This window comes from Meleagris gallopavo, chromosome Z (assembly GCF_905368555.1).
Source record: "Meleagris gallopavo chromosome Z, MGAL_WU_HG_1.1, whole genome shotgun sequence".
In the NCBI taxonomy this organism is placed as follows: Eukaryota; Metazoa; Chordata; class Aves; order Galliformes; family Phasianidae; genus Meleagris; species Meleagris gallopavo.
This window is the reverse complement of record NC_139435.1, coordinates 19,733,447-19,747,579: the sequence shown is the minus strand read 5'-3', so window position 1 is coordinate 19,747,579 and position 14,133 is coordinate 19,733,447. Positions and strand designations below refer to the sequence as shown.

At 33.9% G+C, this 14,133-nt stretch overlaps 1 protein-coding gene across 5 annotated transcripts in view; it reads right to left on the bottom strand.

Annotated features, from left to right (window-relative positions):
- The window catches only part of IPO11 (importin 11), a 74,983-nt gene that overhangs the window by 48,878 nt on the left and 11,972 nt on the right, over nt 1–14,133 (bottom strand). For all 5 annotated transcript variants that reach the window (XR_014880611.1, XR_014880612.1, XM_085213970.1 and 2 more), the window contains 10 exons: nt 13,167–13,239; nt 11,957–12,160; nt 9,025–9,157; nt 8,037–8,095; nt 5,929–5,977; nt 4,350–4,420; nt 3,655–3,847; nt 2,000–2,152; nt 1,647–1,690; nt 722–812 (listed from right to left, as the gene is read on the bottom strand). Coding sequence is in view for 3 of the 5 variants with exons in the window: in XM_085213970.1 (XP_085070096.1) it covers nt 722–812; nt 1,647–1,690; nt 2,000–2,152; nt 3,655–3,847; nt 4,350–4,420; nt 5,929–5,977; nt 8,037–8,095; nt 9,025–9,157; nt 11,957–12,160; nt 13,167–13,239 (1,070 nt within the window). In the remaining 2 variants the exon portion in view is untranslated. The remainder of the gene's footprint in view (nt 1–721; nt 813–1,646; nt 1,691–1,999; nt 2,153–3,654; nt 3,848–4,349; nt 4,421–5,928; nt 5,978–8,036; nt 8,096–9,024; nt 9,158–11,956; nt 12,161–13,166; nt 13,240–14,133) is intronic.

Here is a 14,133-nt window from a genome sequence, read left to right as displayed (position 1 = left end):
TATGTAATAGTAGGTACTGATCCACTCTGTAAAGTTCAAATGCAAAACAATATAGTAAATAAAATACAATGCAACCTTACAAAACCTAGTACAAAATGACTGGAGAAAAAGTGATAGCTATGACTTATAATTTTCCATGGCTACTATAAATGGTATCATAAAAAAAAAAATCTGAATCATTTCTTAGCAATGAAGACTTCAGATTTTGTACAAAAAAGGCTGAGCTTTTAGAGTAAATTCTTCAAAACTAGAAAGTACTCTTGACTCTCCAAAAACAAGCATAATTTGAGCTTTCATTTTAAAAGGTTTATTTTTCCCTAACTTCTGCATAAACACAGCAGAACTAACATAAGTTAACATAAAGCCCCGCAAGACTGAAAAGTTTCCTGTTAAAAACAACTTAGACTTCATTAAACTTGTTGATTGATCATTTCCAAGAAAGTCTGAAAGCTCACAGAAATAGAAATGCTCCAAATTTTGTCAGCCGTCTAGAATTACCTCTACCTATACACGCATTGCATTTTCCTTACACCAAGTTTAGCAATCTTAAAATACTAACATGCTTTCAAAAATACCACATGAATGCAGTCACATTCACTCACCACATCAGATATCAGAAGGTAAAACTATTTCACATTTCACAGACATTTCAGTTCATAAACTGTTTATAAAAGGCAAACAATGCTACATTTTTTGTTCCTGTATGTTTTAAACAACTTACCTTGCAGACTGTGAACCATTTCTAAAAGTACAGGAGTAAGAGTCTGATTATATTCATGGAAAATATCAATAAAAAGAACTTCCGTACATGGCTGAAAAATTGAAAGAATCTGTTTCAGAATCAAATGAGGGCAATTAAAATGTATTTTAGGCTAAATTAGGTAAATATCTTACACCAAAGGTCATAATTTAAAATGTAATATACCTCAGGAAAATCAGTTTTATATGAAATACCATTTCATATTATACAGTATATAAGATTTTGATGAAAGTGTCTATATTAGCAAGCTCTGTGGTACAAGAGTGGATTGGTGGAGTGAAACAGCAAAAATTGAAAAGCCAACAACTGTAGATATTTCAGTTTTTCACTAGTTTGTTTTTTTTTTTTTTTTTTTTTTTAATTAATTCTGGTCCAGTCAATTGATATGATTGCATACTTGCATTTTGGAAGACACTAGATGTGCAGGGCTCTTTTTTCTAGTTTTAATCTGAAAGTAACCCAGCAAACAAGCTGAGTTCTCTTTGCAAAGCAAAGCATAGCACAGATAACAGAGATTCACTCCAAAAGCACACTAGAATCTGAAAGAAAAGATACAGATGCATCTGAAACATTCTTCATTCATCACATCCGACAAAGCCAGTTTAAAGAAGAGAAAACTTCTACTGGATTTAATAACCACCACATAGTGCACAATGCAAATGCTGAAGCAAATTCCATGTTCAAAAATGGGAAAAAAGTCCATAGTTTCCAGTACATTTTAGAATGTTTCAATACTGGTAAGCACACGAAGTTAATTTACACTAATTAAAAAAAAAATTCAAATTTCATTTGAAGTATGAGCTTATCTGTCCACCAAGTATCATCTCTCATAGGTAAAAGTGCACGCATAGATGTCGAATGTTTTATTTCAAATTGAAACACTCACTCTGAGACTGTACTTCCAAGAATCTCCTCCTGTCTCTTCCACAGCTATTATTTCACAAAGAAAAGAAGAAAGCGTTATTTCAATTCAATTGTGGTTCAATTAAAGTTTAGTATTTAGATATGTAAATGTCTAATATGTCACCAACAACTGAGAAATCTCATGTTATGGAAACATTGCAGATGAAGCATTTGTTTATATAAGACAGCAAAAAAAAAAAAAAAAAAAACACAAAACAAAACAAAAAAAAACCCTAGCAAATATTCTAGGAGGTAATTTCCAGAGGCAATGTGCATATGAAACTCTTACACCAGTATCCAAATAAACTACAGCCAACAACACGACATGTTTCTTACTGAAGCCTTCTGGGTCTTCTTCCCACATTGTTAATTCTTCCTCTGTCAGCAGAAAATAGTGAGTGACTAGTCTCCTACATATCTCCATTAGTGTTGGATATGTGAAAAACGCAGTCTTTATCTTATGTGCTTCAAGAGTTTCAGGACTGCTATCTGAAATGAAATGTATAAAACTCCAGATTACAATTAAATGGCTTACTGATCAAACAGTACTAGAAAGAAAATAACAGATAAGAAATTCTGATTTTAAAAAAAGGCTATTTTCATGGCAGACCTTCATTAACAGGTTTTTGATGTGGTTTTCTTTCATAGCAAGTTAAAAGCCTAAATTCATTTAAAGAGTTCTCAAGCAGAACTATCAGACTGAATAGCGTTACAACGCTTTTCGGCTACTACTTCTAAGATAAACAGTTTTGCTGTTGCTTTAGTATTATTCTTTCACATATAGCACTACTGAAGAAATCAATTAAGACACACAGATTTAAAATAGTTTCATTTATAGCTATTTAGAAAGCATATCCAAATATAATCTTAAAAATCTACAGTGGTGTTTTTTGGGGGGTATTTTGTGCTTTTTTTTGTTGCTTTTTTCTTTAGTGTATATTTTTTGGTAAGGAGTTAATTCTGCTTATAGCAAGTAGCAATAAATACAAATACTGCATGCAGCACAGCCAACACAGTTACAGAAAGTAGCAGTAAAAATATTGCATACTATACAACCAGCATATACACTATATGTCAGTCAGAACTTAAGACAAATGATTTTTTTGTATTGTATTTTTTTTTTAAATCACAGAGTTGTCAAAATGTCAAGTGCTACAGCTTTTATTAGAATATACTATGTTCTTTTTGCCTCAAGTGACTACACTTCTATTTCAAAAATTCAAATGCAACTTGGATTATTAACAGAAATTTCTACTTGCAGAAACTGGATTTTAGAACACTTGTGTGAATTACGGAATAATACTGAAGTACACAAGTAGTTAAATACATCGACATTTTGATGTTTGGCATGCATCGTCCTTCTGACAATACAACTCTCATGAAACCTTCTACAATTAGAAAGAGAATGCTAAATGCTTTTTAATTTTGGGCAAATGTCAAACTATATGAAATTTTTAAAAAATAAGAATATTGTTCAATGCTATTGAATAGAGAACTATTTTTCATTATCAATTTACAAAGGTATGTATGTAGAGCCAAGGTGTGACAGTCCTACAGAAACAGAACACAAACTTTTGTTTTCCCCTGCACCCCATAAATTCAATGTGTTCCTGTATTTCAGAGTTTCAGTATTAGTTAAATGCAACACCAAATAATTTCATTAAACTTTTTCAAGTTAAAGATACATTAAACTATTTGATGAAAATTGCCAAATTCCATGCCTTCATACTTTTAAAAATGAATTCCGTAAAAACTAAGACAATTAAAGGAAAGACGTTAGCATTCCTCGTAATTTGAAATGACTTCTGCAAGTCGATGCCCATGTACTTCAACTATCAAAATACAAATTACCAATACAGAGACAGAAGCACTAACTGCTAAGTACTGAAGCATCATATCCTTCAAAAGAATGCCTCAAAGGAAATTAAGAGCTGGCAACTACCAGCAAAATATTCAAGATAAAAAATGGTTTTTGCAAATAGCAGGAATACCTTCAATATATTTGGATGGTTTGTAAGCATAGTTTTTTACAATCATCTTGATGAGATTCATACACTGTACAATAAAGCGCTCAAATACAACTCCTTCACCAGCCTCTGTGAAAACATAGCTCACAGCAAACTCCAATGACCTCTGAATTAAAGGTGTAAACGAAAAAGGATGTTGATCCAGGAAGTCCAAAAGCTGAAATTAAGCAAGTAGAGGAGCAAAAAGATAAATCAAATGACTTTTTTGCAAGTTCCATAATAAATGTTTCATACACTACCAAAAGACAAGGTGGGTTTTTCTCGCTTATTTATATGAAATTATAGAAAATCTAAATTAGTACAGATCAATATTTATGGTTAATGAAGAGTTAATTTCTCCATGAAATTCTTGTTTCATATTCAAGATGATCATTTTGTTTAAGAAAAACAATACTTGTTATCAACTAGACCAGCTTGGGAGCAACGCAGTTTATAAAAAATATCTGACACATTTAAAACCCATTCATTAAATACAACAGATTCAAGACTTGCAGATACATTTCTGAAAAAAATAAAGGGAAGGGTGCTTTATAACAAAGAATTTGCAGTACCCTCCCTTTCTTTAAGAGATCAGTGACCTACTGGTTTTAAGAAACAGACATAACTGGAAAGGGACTTCTACTACTGAAAACCATCCAGCAATCAGAAAATTTACTTACCACTTTGGTGAACAGAATTATAGTCTTCTCTAGACGATCTCTGCATACATTTCCTGTCCGTATATTTCTACCTGATAAATCAGATATTTAACAACAATCATTTTTTCAGGCTCATTTATTTCTGGGTAACTACATTTCAAGATATTAATAATGGAGAACAACTTGTTTTATTTGTAGTTCAGGGATTATAGAAGCCAGAGAAAAGTCTATAGAGGAATAAACTCAAAGTTATAAATTGAAAGTCATGAGTATGAAAAAAAGAGTTATTTAATCATTTCTCTCAGTTGCAGTGAAATTCACTGTAACTGATATGAACAAAACATAGTTCACAGTAAAAGCTCAAAGATAAAATAAAATACAAGCAAAATGCTAGCACAGACAAGGAGTAAAAAAAACATACAAAAGATTAAAATGTCAAAGAATACAAGAATACAAAGAATATACTATATCCTTATTAGTTTTGCACATATACACAGAAGACACAGCTTTTATAAAAAATAGTAAAGAGCCATTCAGAGGGCACACAAGCAAAAAAAGGAGATATAATAAACTCTAATTTAATTTGGATAGTTCTGCTTGCTTTTGCAAAGCAGTTTACTGATAAGGAAGTGGAAATAATAAACTTCAGTTTACTTTGGACACTTGAATACGATCTAAGGAACTACGACAATCATCAACCTTCAGGATGGGGTGGCCTTAAAGTCGTTTAATACTGGAGACTAGCCAAAAATCAAAGGGCCAGAAAGAATATGACTATCGTACAGCAGAACAAGCAAATAGCTGAATGCAAAAACACTTCTATTTTAGAAGAACGAACAGAAATTTTACTCTGGCATCAAACACAGTGGCAGTTTCCATAAGCTTTCCTAGAAACAAAGCTCAGAATTCATACCAGCACCTCTTAACTAAGTACAGGTTCCTGAGCCAAGTACTTTCATTTGAATAAAAAAACCTATTTGTATTCAATCTCTGAAAATAAATTTGCTGAATCCTAAAAGAATGTACTAACAAGTTTCACATGAATTAAAAGCTTACACTGTGGATGAATGGTGCTGAATGCTGCTAGCTTAAACCACAACTTCATGCATCTGGTAATTTCCTGACAGAAGAAGTAACACTAGCCAGCTATGCTTATGCTTCTGTTGACTGTGTTAACCTGGGTTGTCTGCTCTGTCAGGTATAAAGTGCACATTGCTAAACGTGGTCATTATTTCCCATGTGCTAATTGCCAAAATACATGGCAGATGCCAGGAAATATGAAAAGTATAAAACTCTCCCAAACAACAAGAGAATTCAAGATTACCCGAATTTTAGCAGCATCTGTGCATTTTAACATTTATATCTTGTCATTCCATCACTTACAATACTTTCTTTTTTCTCTCCAAAATAGGCATTACAACGGGTATAGTTTTGGTAGAACTAGAGCAAAATTTATACTGACATCTTTCCAGTGTCATTTCAGAACCATTTAAAGTATTAGATCAGCAGTTACAAAAATATGTTTTTGATATAACTGCACTACTCTTATATCCATATTCCAGTACTTAACTAATAGAGGCACAAACATTAAGACACTTACTGCACTCCAGAAACTGTTTTAGCCGTTCAAACAGTGCATGTAGGAAACCCTGAAAAATATAAAAACATATGATTAAAGATTAAGCTTATTTTGTAGTATAGTATGAGAAGAAAGTTAGTAAAACTGAAGTCAGTTCAGACATGTTACCAGCTCAGACATCTCTGATCACTTTTAATTAAGTAATTAATTACAGTGGACAAGTAATTTCCCCATGAAACACATAATTAGGTAGCTATCAAACTGCATCTAAACTGACCTTGCTAGTACCACATAAGCAGCAAAAATGTGTATGCAAAACTACAGATCTATGTTTTACAATCTTTCCTCTTGAATACAGCATCTAATTGGATGCATACAACTGCCCTCAACTCCAGTCTTTCAGCAATGCAGAAAGAGTTTGTGGATAAGGGAGAAGTTTGGGTTTCTTCTCTCTCTCTTTTTTTTTTTTTTTTTTCCCTTTCCATAGATGGGCTGCATACCACAGGCATTCATCTTGTAAGCAGAAAATACCAATCATGGACAAATATGACATTACATTCATCATCAAGTGAGAACATTCTTTAAACCAGACATGCCCAACCCCTGAGCCACCACAGCCTGGCCCAGCTGGCACTGCAGCCCAGCCTCTCCCCCCCACATCAGGTCCCCCCACTGACTGGCCCAGCCCCAGGCACATACCCACACTACTCCCCAGCAGCCAAACAGCGGCATATAATGAGTGCTGTATGAGCTGCAGCCAGAACATGGGGAGTGCGCAGTGCAGTGCTAGCTCAAGTTATAGCAAATCAATGTGTGCATTTCAATTCACTGGCTGAACACAGTCCTGTGAGCAGCAAAAAAATACGCGGCTGCATTTTCTGTTTTGATAAAGGAATTTAAAGGAACAGATTTCAAGAATGTAAAAAAAAAAAAAAAAAAAAACAACTTTTTTTTTGGCAATTTGCAACTATTTTCAGACGACATAAATACACAAACTGGGTATTTTCAAATGGAGCGTACAAGATTGTAACCAGACATTCACCTCAAAAATCTGACTGTCTCTCTCTCCTTTCATAAGCCCACTCTTACAGGGAAAAAAAAAAAAAAAACAACAAAAAAAACATTCCTCACTTCACAGTCAGCCTTACTCATATCATCACTTTTCGGCAGCACATTCACTTGTGAACAACCATTTTCAAGGTTGAAGTACAGGAGTAACATTTTACCAAAAATCTCTGACAAATACCTTGAGAACTCACTAAGAAGTGCAGCCACTGCCAAACCAGTGACTGATGCGTTAATTTCACAAGAACAAGGCCACGAGTCCCACTAGTTCTGGGTTTCTGTTGTGCATTTTTTGTTTTAATAAAAAGTATTAAAGATTAAGATAAATTTTGTTACTAATACACATGACTGATATTATAGGATGGCTGCTCGAAAGTAATGCCTGCTATTTTGTTATACTGGCCCAGGATATAGAAGGTGGATGCTGGTGGTATGACAGTTGAGGATGAACCTTCCTGCCAATATTCCATTATAATCTGAAGCTATGAAACAGATGGCAGCAGAGGGGCAGTCCAACAAAATGGTGTCTGGTGTGTAAGTGTAGAAGAAAAAGAAGTGTGTCACTGGATTCCATCAAGTGGAAAAAATGGCAGCCACTGACATTCACTGACACTTACTGAACACTGATTGAGACTACACAGTGGACGTGAGCACAGTGAGGCACTGGGTGGTGTGTTTCAGCAGCAGCAGCAAGAGTGGGTCACCTTCACTGGTGCAGACTGTTACAAGCACACCATGTAAGTTCTTGTTCATCACAGGAAACAATGCATAGCTGATAGAGATGACAAGATTGAAAACTAACGTTTTACAGCTGAGATTTTGCTCTACCAAATAGTGTTACTGTATTCTACCTGTTGTAATTTCCATGCAAATAAATAGGAGGCATTACTTTCAGAGCAAACCTGGTGTTATGCATCCCAAGACAATTTCTGTTTGCTCAGCACAGCCCAGGCAGCCAGAAGGCTGCACAGGCATGCTTAAAATAACTTTAAACGCGCTCTAAGAGCTGAAACAGTAACTGAAGATTTCTAATGTAAGTATAGAAACAGATGAATGTTCCTTACCATCACCTCTACACTTCGATGAGGTTCTACAAATCCATGGACTGTTAGTTTACGAAGCACTAGGAAAAAAGAAGTAACCGGGTAGAAATTTCTCAGCCCTTGCTCCAAGAGATTTCATAACATGCCTAGTTGCTGTGCATTTCTTCCAATTCTCCAAATAAAAGATTAATTTTAGGTTTTCAGATGGTCCTACCATACATATCACGATGATAATCTTATTGAATTATTTTAAAATTCAATATATGATGTGAAAACTAATTAAGAAAACACTAAGTTACTGAATCATCAAAAAGAATTCTGCAAAAGTTTTACATATTCACCTATTAAGGAGCCGGTTTTATAACAGGAACAAGTCAGATACGGCCCATATACCACCTTATTAATTTTTTCAGGCTTTTTACTGCCAGAAACCCAAAGCAGCCCTATGCCACAACTTCTGAAATGTCTAAAAACTGTTATCAACCACATTGCAGGTATGCACACAAATATTTTTATTTCCTCAGTGTGACACAGTACAGTACAAACACACATTCATTTCACTGATAAATTCTTGAGCATCAGTCTAAACTGATCTAAAAATCTAAACTGACTGATATGGCTATATCTCTTCACTGATCATAAGATGAACTTAACATAAACTTATTGATCAGTTTCCTCAGGTATGTGTTTAAAATAAGACAGACAGATGCAAACTTGCATTATAACACACACAAAAACGCTTCTTGTCATGCCCCCCCCCACTTTCTCATCTCCTAAACTTTGACTTCCTCCCACAAGTATGTCAGAACAGTGCATACAGGGGAACAAAGGTATTTTGTTCTTTTTCCAATGCACCATCCTCACCTGCCTTGCTAAAGGCATGCCAAAAGAGGCCTGTTTTCTCAATAGGCATGGACTTGTTACTTCTTGTTAAGACTCTTTACCAGAGAAGTCTTGATCATTTGAAGAAGAGAATTGTAACATATTTAACACAATTTGATATTATTACCTTTCAATGACAACAAAGTTCTTTCTAATGAATTTGAGGCAGCAGCTTCATTCCCTGTGCAAGCCTGTTGTAGGAATGTGTCTGTATGATGATTCCACAAGGAACATGCAAAGCTATAGATTCCAGATGCAAGCTGGAAAAGAAAGATCAACAATGTATTAAATTTCCCAAATCTGACTACTATGATAAATTTGTAATTTTTTAAAGGCCAGTTTAGTCTTAAATTACTTACTCTACCTTCTTGTATAATACAGACGAAAGCGTTTCACTCACTGCTTTGTTGCACCGAGTTGTACAGAAGATATTTTCCAAACTTCTTTGGAAAAAACTTATCTCAAATATGTTACAACAGATTCAGCTGCTTCCCAGGCTACCTATTCTGTGACTCTACCACTTCAACTATACCACTTCAACTATATAAGCCCCCTTTCTTACTTGATTTTCACTGATTCTAGCTATAGAATAGGCTTCAAAAACTCAAAGCTCTCCTGATTGTCTCCTCTCACTAGATTTAAGCAATTTGTCTCACAGCATAGCTAACATCTGAATCAGCTTACTCTGGGAATACAGGTAGGAGTAACATGTATGTATCTAATCAAATTGTATTGAATGATGCCTCCACAAACTAATTTTTATGATAGCTACGAACTCTGACTTCACCTCACCTCATAAAATTTAAAATATAGCGTGACTGACAGTATTTAAAACAATAACTGCTTTATTAACAATAACTAGGGAAAGAGAACCACAGATACCTGCACTACCCAGTAGGAGGACCCATCACATTTTTTTTAAAATTTGAAATCATTTAAATAACAATTAGATATTGCAATAAAGCAAATTACATATTGCAGTAAAGGGGAAGTTCTAGTCACAGAGCTGGACTGCCTTAAATTTCCTTAGTCAATGATGTAGGTAAAGATTGATGGTGGTAGTAAAGAAAGAAGAACAAACATCAAGTATTATCATACGTGAAAAATGCTCAAGATGAAAAGTAATGGTAAAATCAAAGATGGAAGACTTGTTCAGTGTTAGATCTCATAGGCTACCAATGACCATGAAGATTCATATTGAATCTATTCTGGACCATACTTCAAATAGTTGTCAATCTCTAAAAGCATCAAAGAAGTAAGATAGAAGTTGTGCAGAACTCCGCACTTCCATTATTAAAAAAAAAAGTAATTTCTGGGCAAGCATAGGAGTATCTGGTATCAAATTTATTTCCTGTTAGTTTATTCAAATATATAGCATCAAGCTGCTGTTTCTACAATTTTTTTTGTTTTGTTTTGTTTTACAAAGAATCATAATAGCGGGTAGAAAATATAAATATTTTTAAAGCAAAAAAAATAAATTGTAAGGAATGATATTGCTGATGTGTCTTTAGGAAATAATACTGCAGCTTTGACTACTTCAGCTCTTCATGTACTACTGTTCCATACTGTTCTCAAAATACAAAAGATCAGATGTGGCAAACAGTACATGTTATGTTCACTGAAGACTGCTTTTTAGAAATTAAAAAAAAAATTGTTGCATAGAAGAAAATTATCATATGGTTTCAGCTATTGAACAAACTCATCAAAGAAGACATGATCACAAATACAAGAGCTCTGTTAACATCATCACTCCTCCTCTACTTCTGAAGTTTAAGGGGTTCAAGAAATTTGAAACAGAAAATAAAATATGTGTGAAGAATTGTCAAAAATACCCAAACTAGCAGTACTAGAAGTAAGATAGTCTTTGAAAGCCTGTTCCTTTCCTAGGACAAAAAAACAAAAAAACAAAAAAAAACAACCTCAACAAAACAATAAGCAAAATGTGACAATTTTGTTATTTTTCTTTAAAAGTTCAGAGAAATATTAGAAAGGTAAAATGCCCTCTCAAGATTATGAATATTTGAAAGTAAGAATTAGGATGAAAAGCACTGTTTTCTTTCTACTACACATATTCTGAAGTGCAGTCACTAAAAAATTGGAAAAATGCTTAAAAACTCTGTTATTTGTTATGAGAAAAGCTCCGCTGTCCAAGAGAAGTCACATGCCACTTAAGAGATGTGAATTCCCTTTACCAGGAGGCAGAAGAAGCAAACCTCAAAGTCTGCTGTTTCTAAAAGAAATTTTAAAAAACCTTAAATATCAATAATATCATAGTATCACATGCTTAAAAAATTTTCTTTTTCCACCTGAAGTTCATAAAGCTGTGGACGTACACAGTTCAGATTAAGGTGGTTTGTTTTTTTTTTCCTCCATTGTGTACAACACAGTAAAACTGATGTTTAATTTGCTACATCCAGTTAATTATATCATATCACTGGCTAACTACAGATTGGACTGCAAACACAGCCAAAGACAAATCTGCATTCTAAACAGCAGACTCTTACAATGGAAAAGGCAAACTCCATGAGACAAGATTTGGCGTTTTCATTCAAATCCTATTTTCCAATTAACCTGGAGAAAGAAGTTGATGTGATGAAAGCCAAATCATCACAATCACATTTCAATGGACAATAAAGGAAAAAATACTGTGGTAACGGAATCTAAAATCCAGCATTTCTTAAAGACCATTGAGATATGGATACAGAACACTCTTCCAAAAACAATGCTATTTTATATATTGTAAGATCTGCTTTACAATATGTTAACAAACACTTGATTTACACAGATTAAACTCTGCTTCTTAATACAAAATGTAATAAAAACACTCAAATTAGATAAAAAGTTGAATAAAAGTTTGAAATACCTTTATTTCACACAGAAATTGACTTTCAAGCACTTCATATTGTACATACACCCAAAGTAAGCACATTTGTTTCAAGGGCAGATGTAAAAGTCCACATAATTGCCATTATTTCATTTTCAGCTAACCAGAGGGAAGTGACAAGCATATAAGACAAACTGTTTGCTTATGCTGTGCAATACTGTATCATGTTACTTACATCATAGAAAAGTTTCCTGTCTGCAGCAAGTCGCTTGGATGCCAGGGTCTTCGTAACATGATAAAATGTAAGTAATGCTCTGTGCTGTCGAAGATCATCTTGGACTTTCACAGATTCTAGAAGTGTAGGTATAAGTTCCGGCCATTGCCTTGGGCAGTCCACCCTGGCAACTTTAGCTATCAGTACAGAGATCTGAGTTGCTATCTGAAAACAAACAAACAAACAAAAACCACAAAAAACAATCAAAACAATACATAGGTACCATAAAGTCAAAGATCATTCAGGAGACAAACACTGCAGAATTTAACAGCCAAATAAAACTTGAATTTAAAAAAAGCTATGGACTTATCAAGTTTTTGCATCTTTTTTTTTTTTTTCCTGAAGCTATTTTAAAGTGCACAGAAAAACAATTCCTTCAACTTTCTGATTAAATATTAAGTAAAATGCTAAACTGGCAGTAATGTTTATATTTTGCATAAAGATTACTAAAGAGATCAAAGTTCTTTAGGAACTAGCTTAAAATATTAGCTAATAATTCCTTCCAGAATCTCATATTTGTATAAGCAAGAATCCTTTAGCAGAAGGAAGGCTGATTAATCTAGCATATGAATACTTAGAGCTAACATTAATGGCCCAAAACTCAACTCCTTATTCTAATCAAAACAGCAGCTTAAACAAAACAGCACTTTAAATTATATATGACTAGACAGTATCCTACTAAATCTTTATTATGTTTATGTAAGTTCATTTAAGCAGTGATTAGACACAGGGCAGCAATACTGCTTAGGTGGGTCTATGCTGCAGCATTCTCAACAGTTCATTCCTGCTACACCACTGCCACCATCCTTCCTATACTGAGCGACAGATCAGTGTACAGACAAATCTGAAAAAGAAAGTCACTGAGGAGGGGGAGTGGAGAAAGTCATTTTTGGGTTACATCCATTCCCCACGTGTCTGTATAAACATCAAAGGGTAACAAACTGTCACTGCAACCAGCAACAGAAGAACAAAAACCAAAACTAAGCAACAACAACGAAAGACATATCATAATTCAGTGTTCTTTATATTATGAGACAGGATCTCACTTCAACATAAAGATGTGTACAAAAGGCAACATATAAATTGAAACTTGTAAATTTTATTATTATTTTAAAATATTTTGTAAAGAAAGAAAACCAATTCAAGTATTAATCAGTTACTCATCACTGACCTGATTCACTGGTTCATTAAAGTTGGCAATAAGTCCAGCACGCAACGTTGTTTTTTCTTCTTCAGAAAGAGCACTGTCAGGATACATTTATTAGAATATAATTTCATTTCCAACAAAACTCAGTAATCCTTACTTAGAGTTGTCACTACTCTTAGACAATTACTACAATTTGTGCATTGTAGTGACTGGGTGAAGATTATCAAACTGAAATATATATTTCAAGAAAATGGCGTGCAAATGTGAATTATGAAGAGGTCATCCCTTGCTTTTCAACTATCTCAAGGATAGAAAAAGTGAAACGCTCAAGTATTACAAGGTCTTTTGGCATTAGGTTTTACCGTGACCTACATAAACCCAACTGGCAAAAAAGAAAGTTCACGTACAGATTAGATGCAGCCATATTGAGACAAGAAAAACTATACAAAGTAAAAACTGACTGTAATTAAGGATTTAGTGTACAATTATTACTGTAATAATTGTGATTCAAGCACTTTCATTTACTGACAGAAGAAGAATTTCCACTGTGCCTGTATTTTTGTTGTTGTGTTTGTAAATACACAAATGCAGCATAAAATTTCCAGATACAAAGGCATAATCTGAATGGTTTCTACAACATGAAAGGTACTATTGATGTACCTAAGAAATCTAATCTCAATTAATTACAGCCTGCACATTTCAGTGATTGCAGAGATCTGTCGCTTTGAAGAATAGCAAACAAAGAAAGTGTTTAATTGTTCAACTTTATGATTTCCTTTATTTTGTGAGCTCATGAGAGCCCTTGCCTGAACTGTCTTTTGTGTCAAGCATACTAAATGGACATTTCAAAACCCGTAAACCTACAATTCATTACTACAAGTAAAAATATTATAAGTTACTTTGACATTTACAAGCAAAGCAAAAGAAGAAACCCCTTAAATACAAAAGTTTATGATAAACAAAGTGGACAGAAAGTTAAAGAATTTAAGAT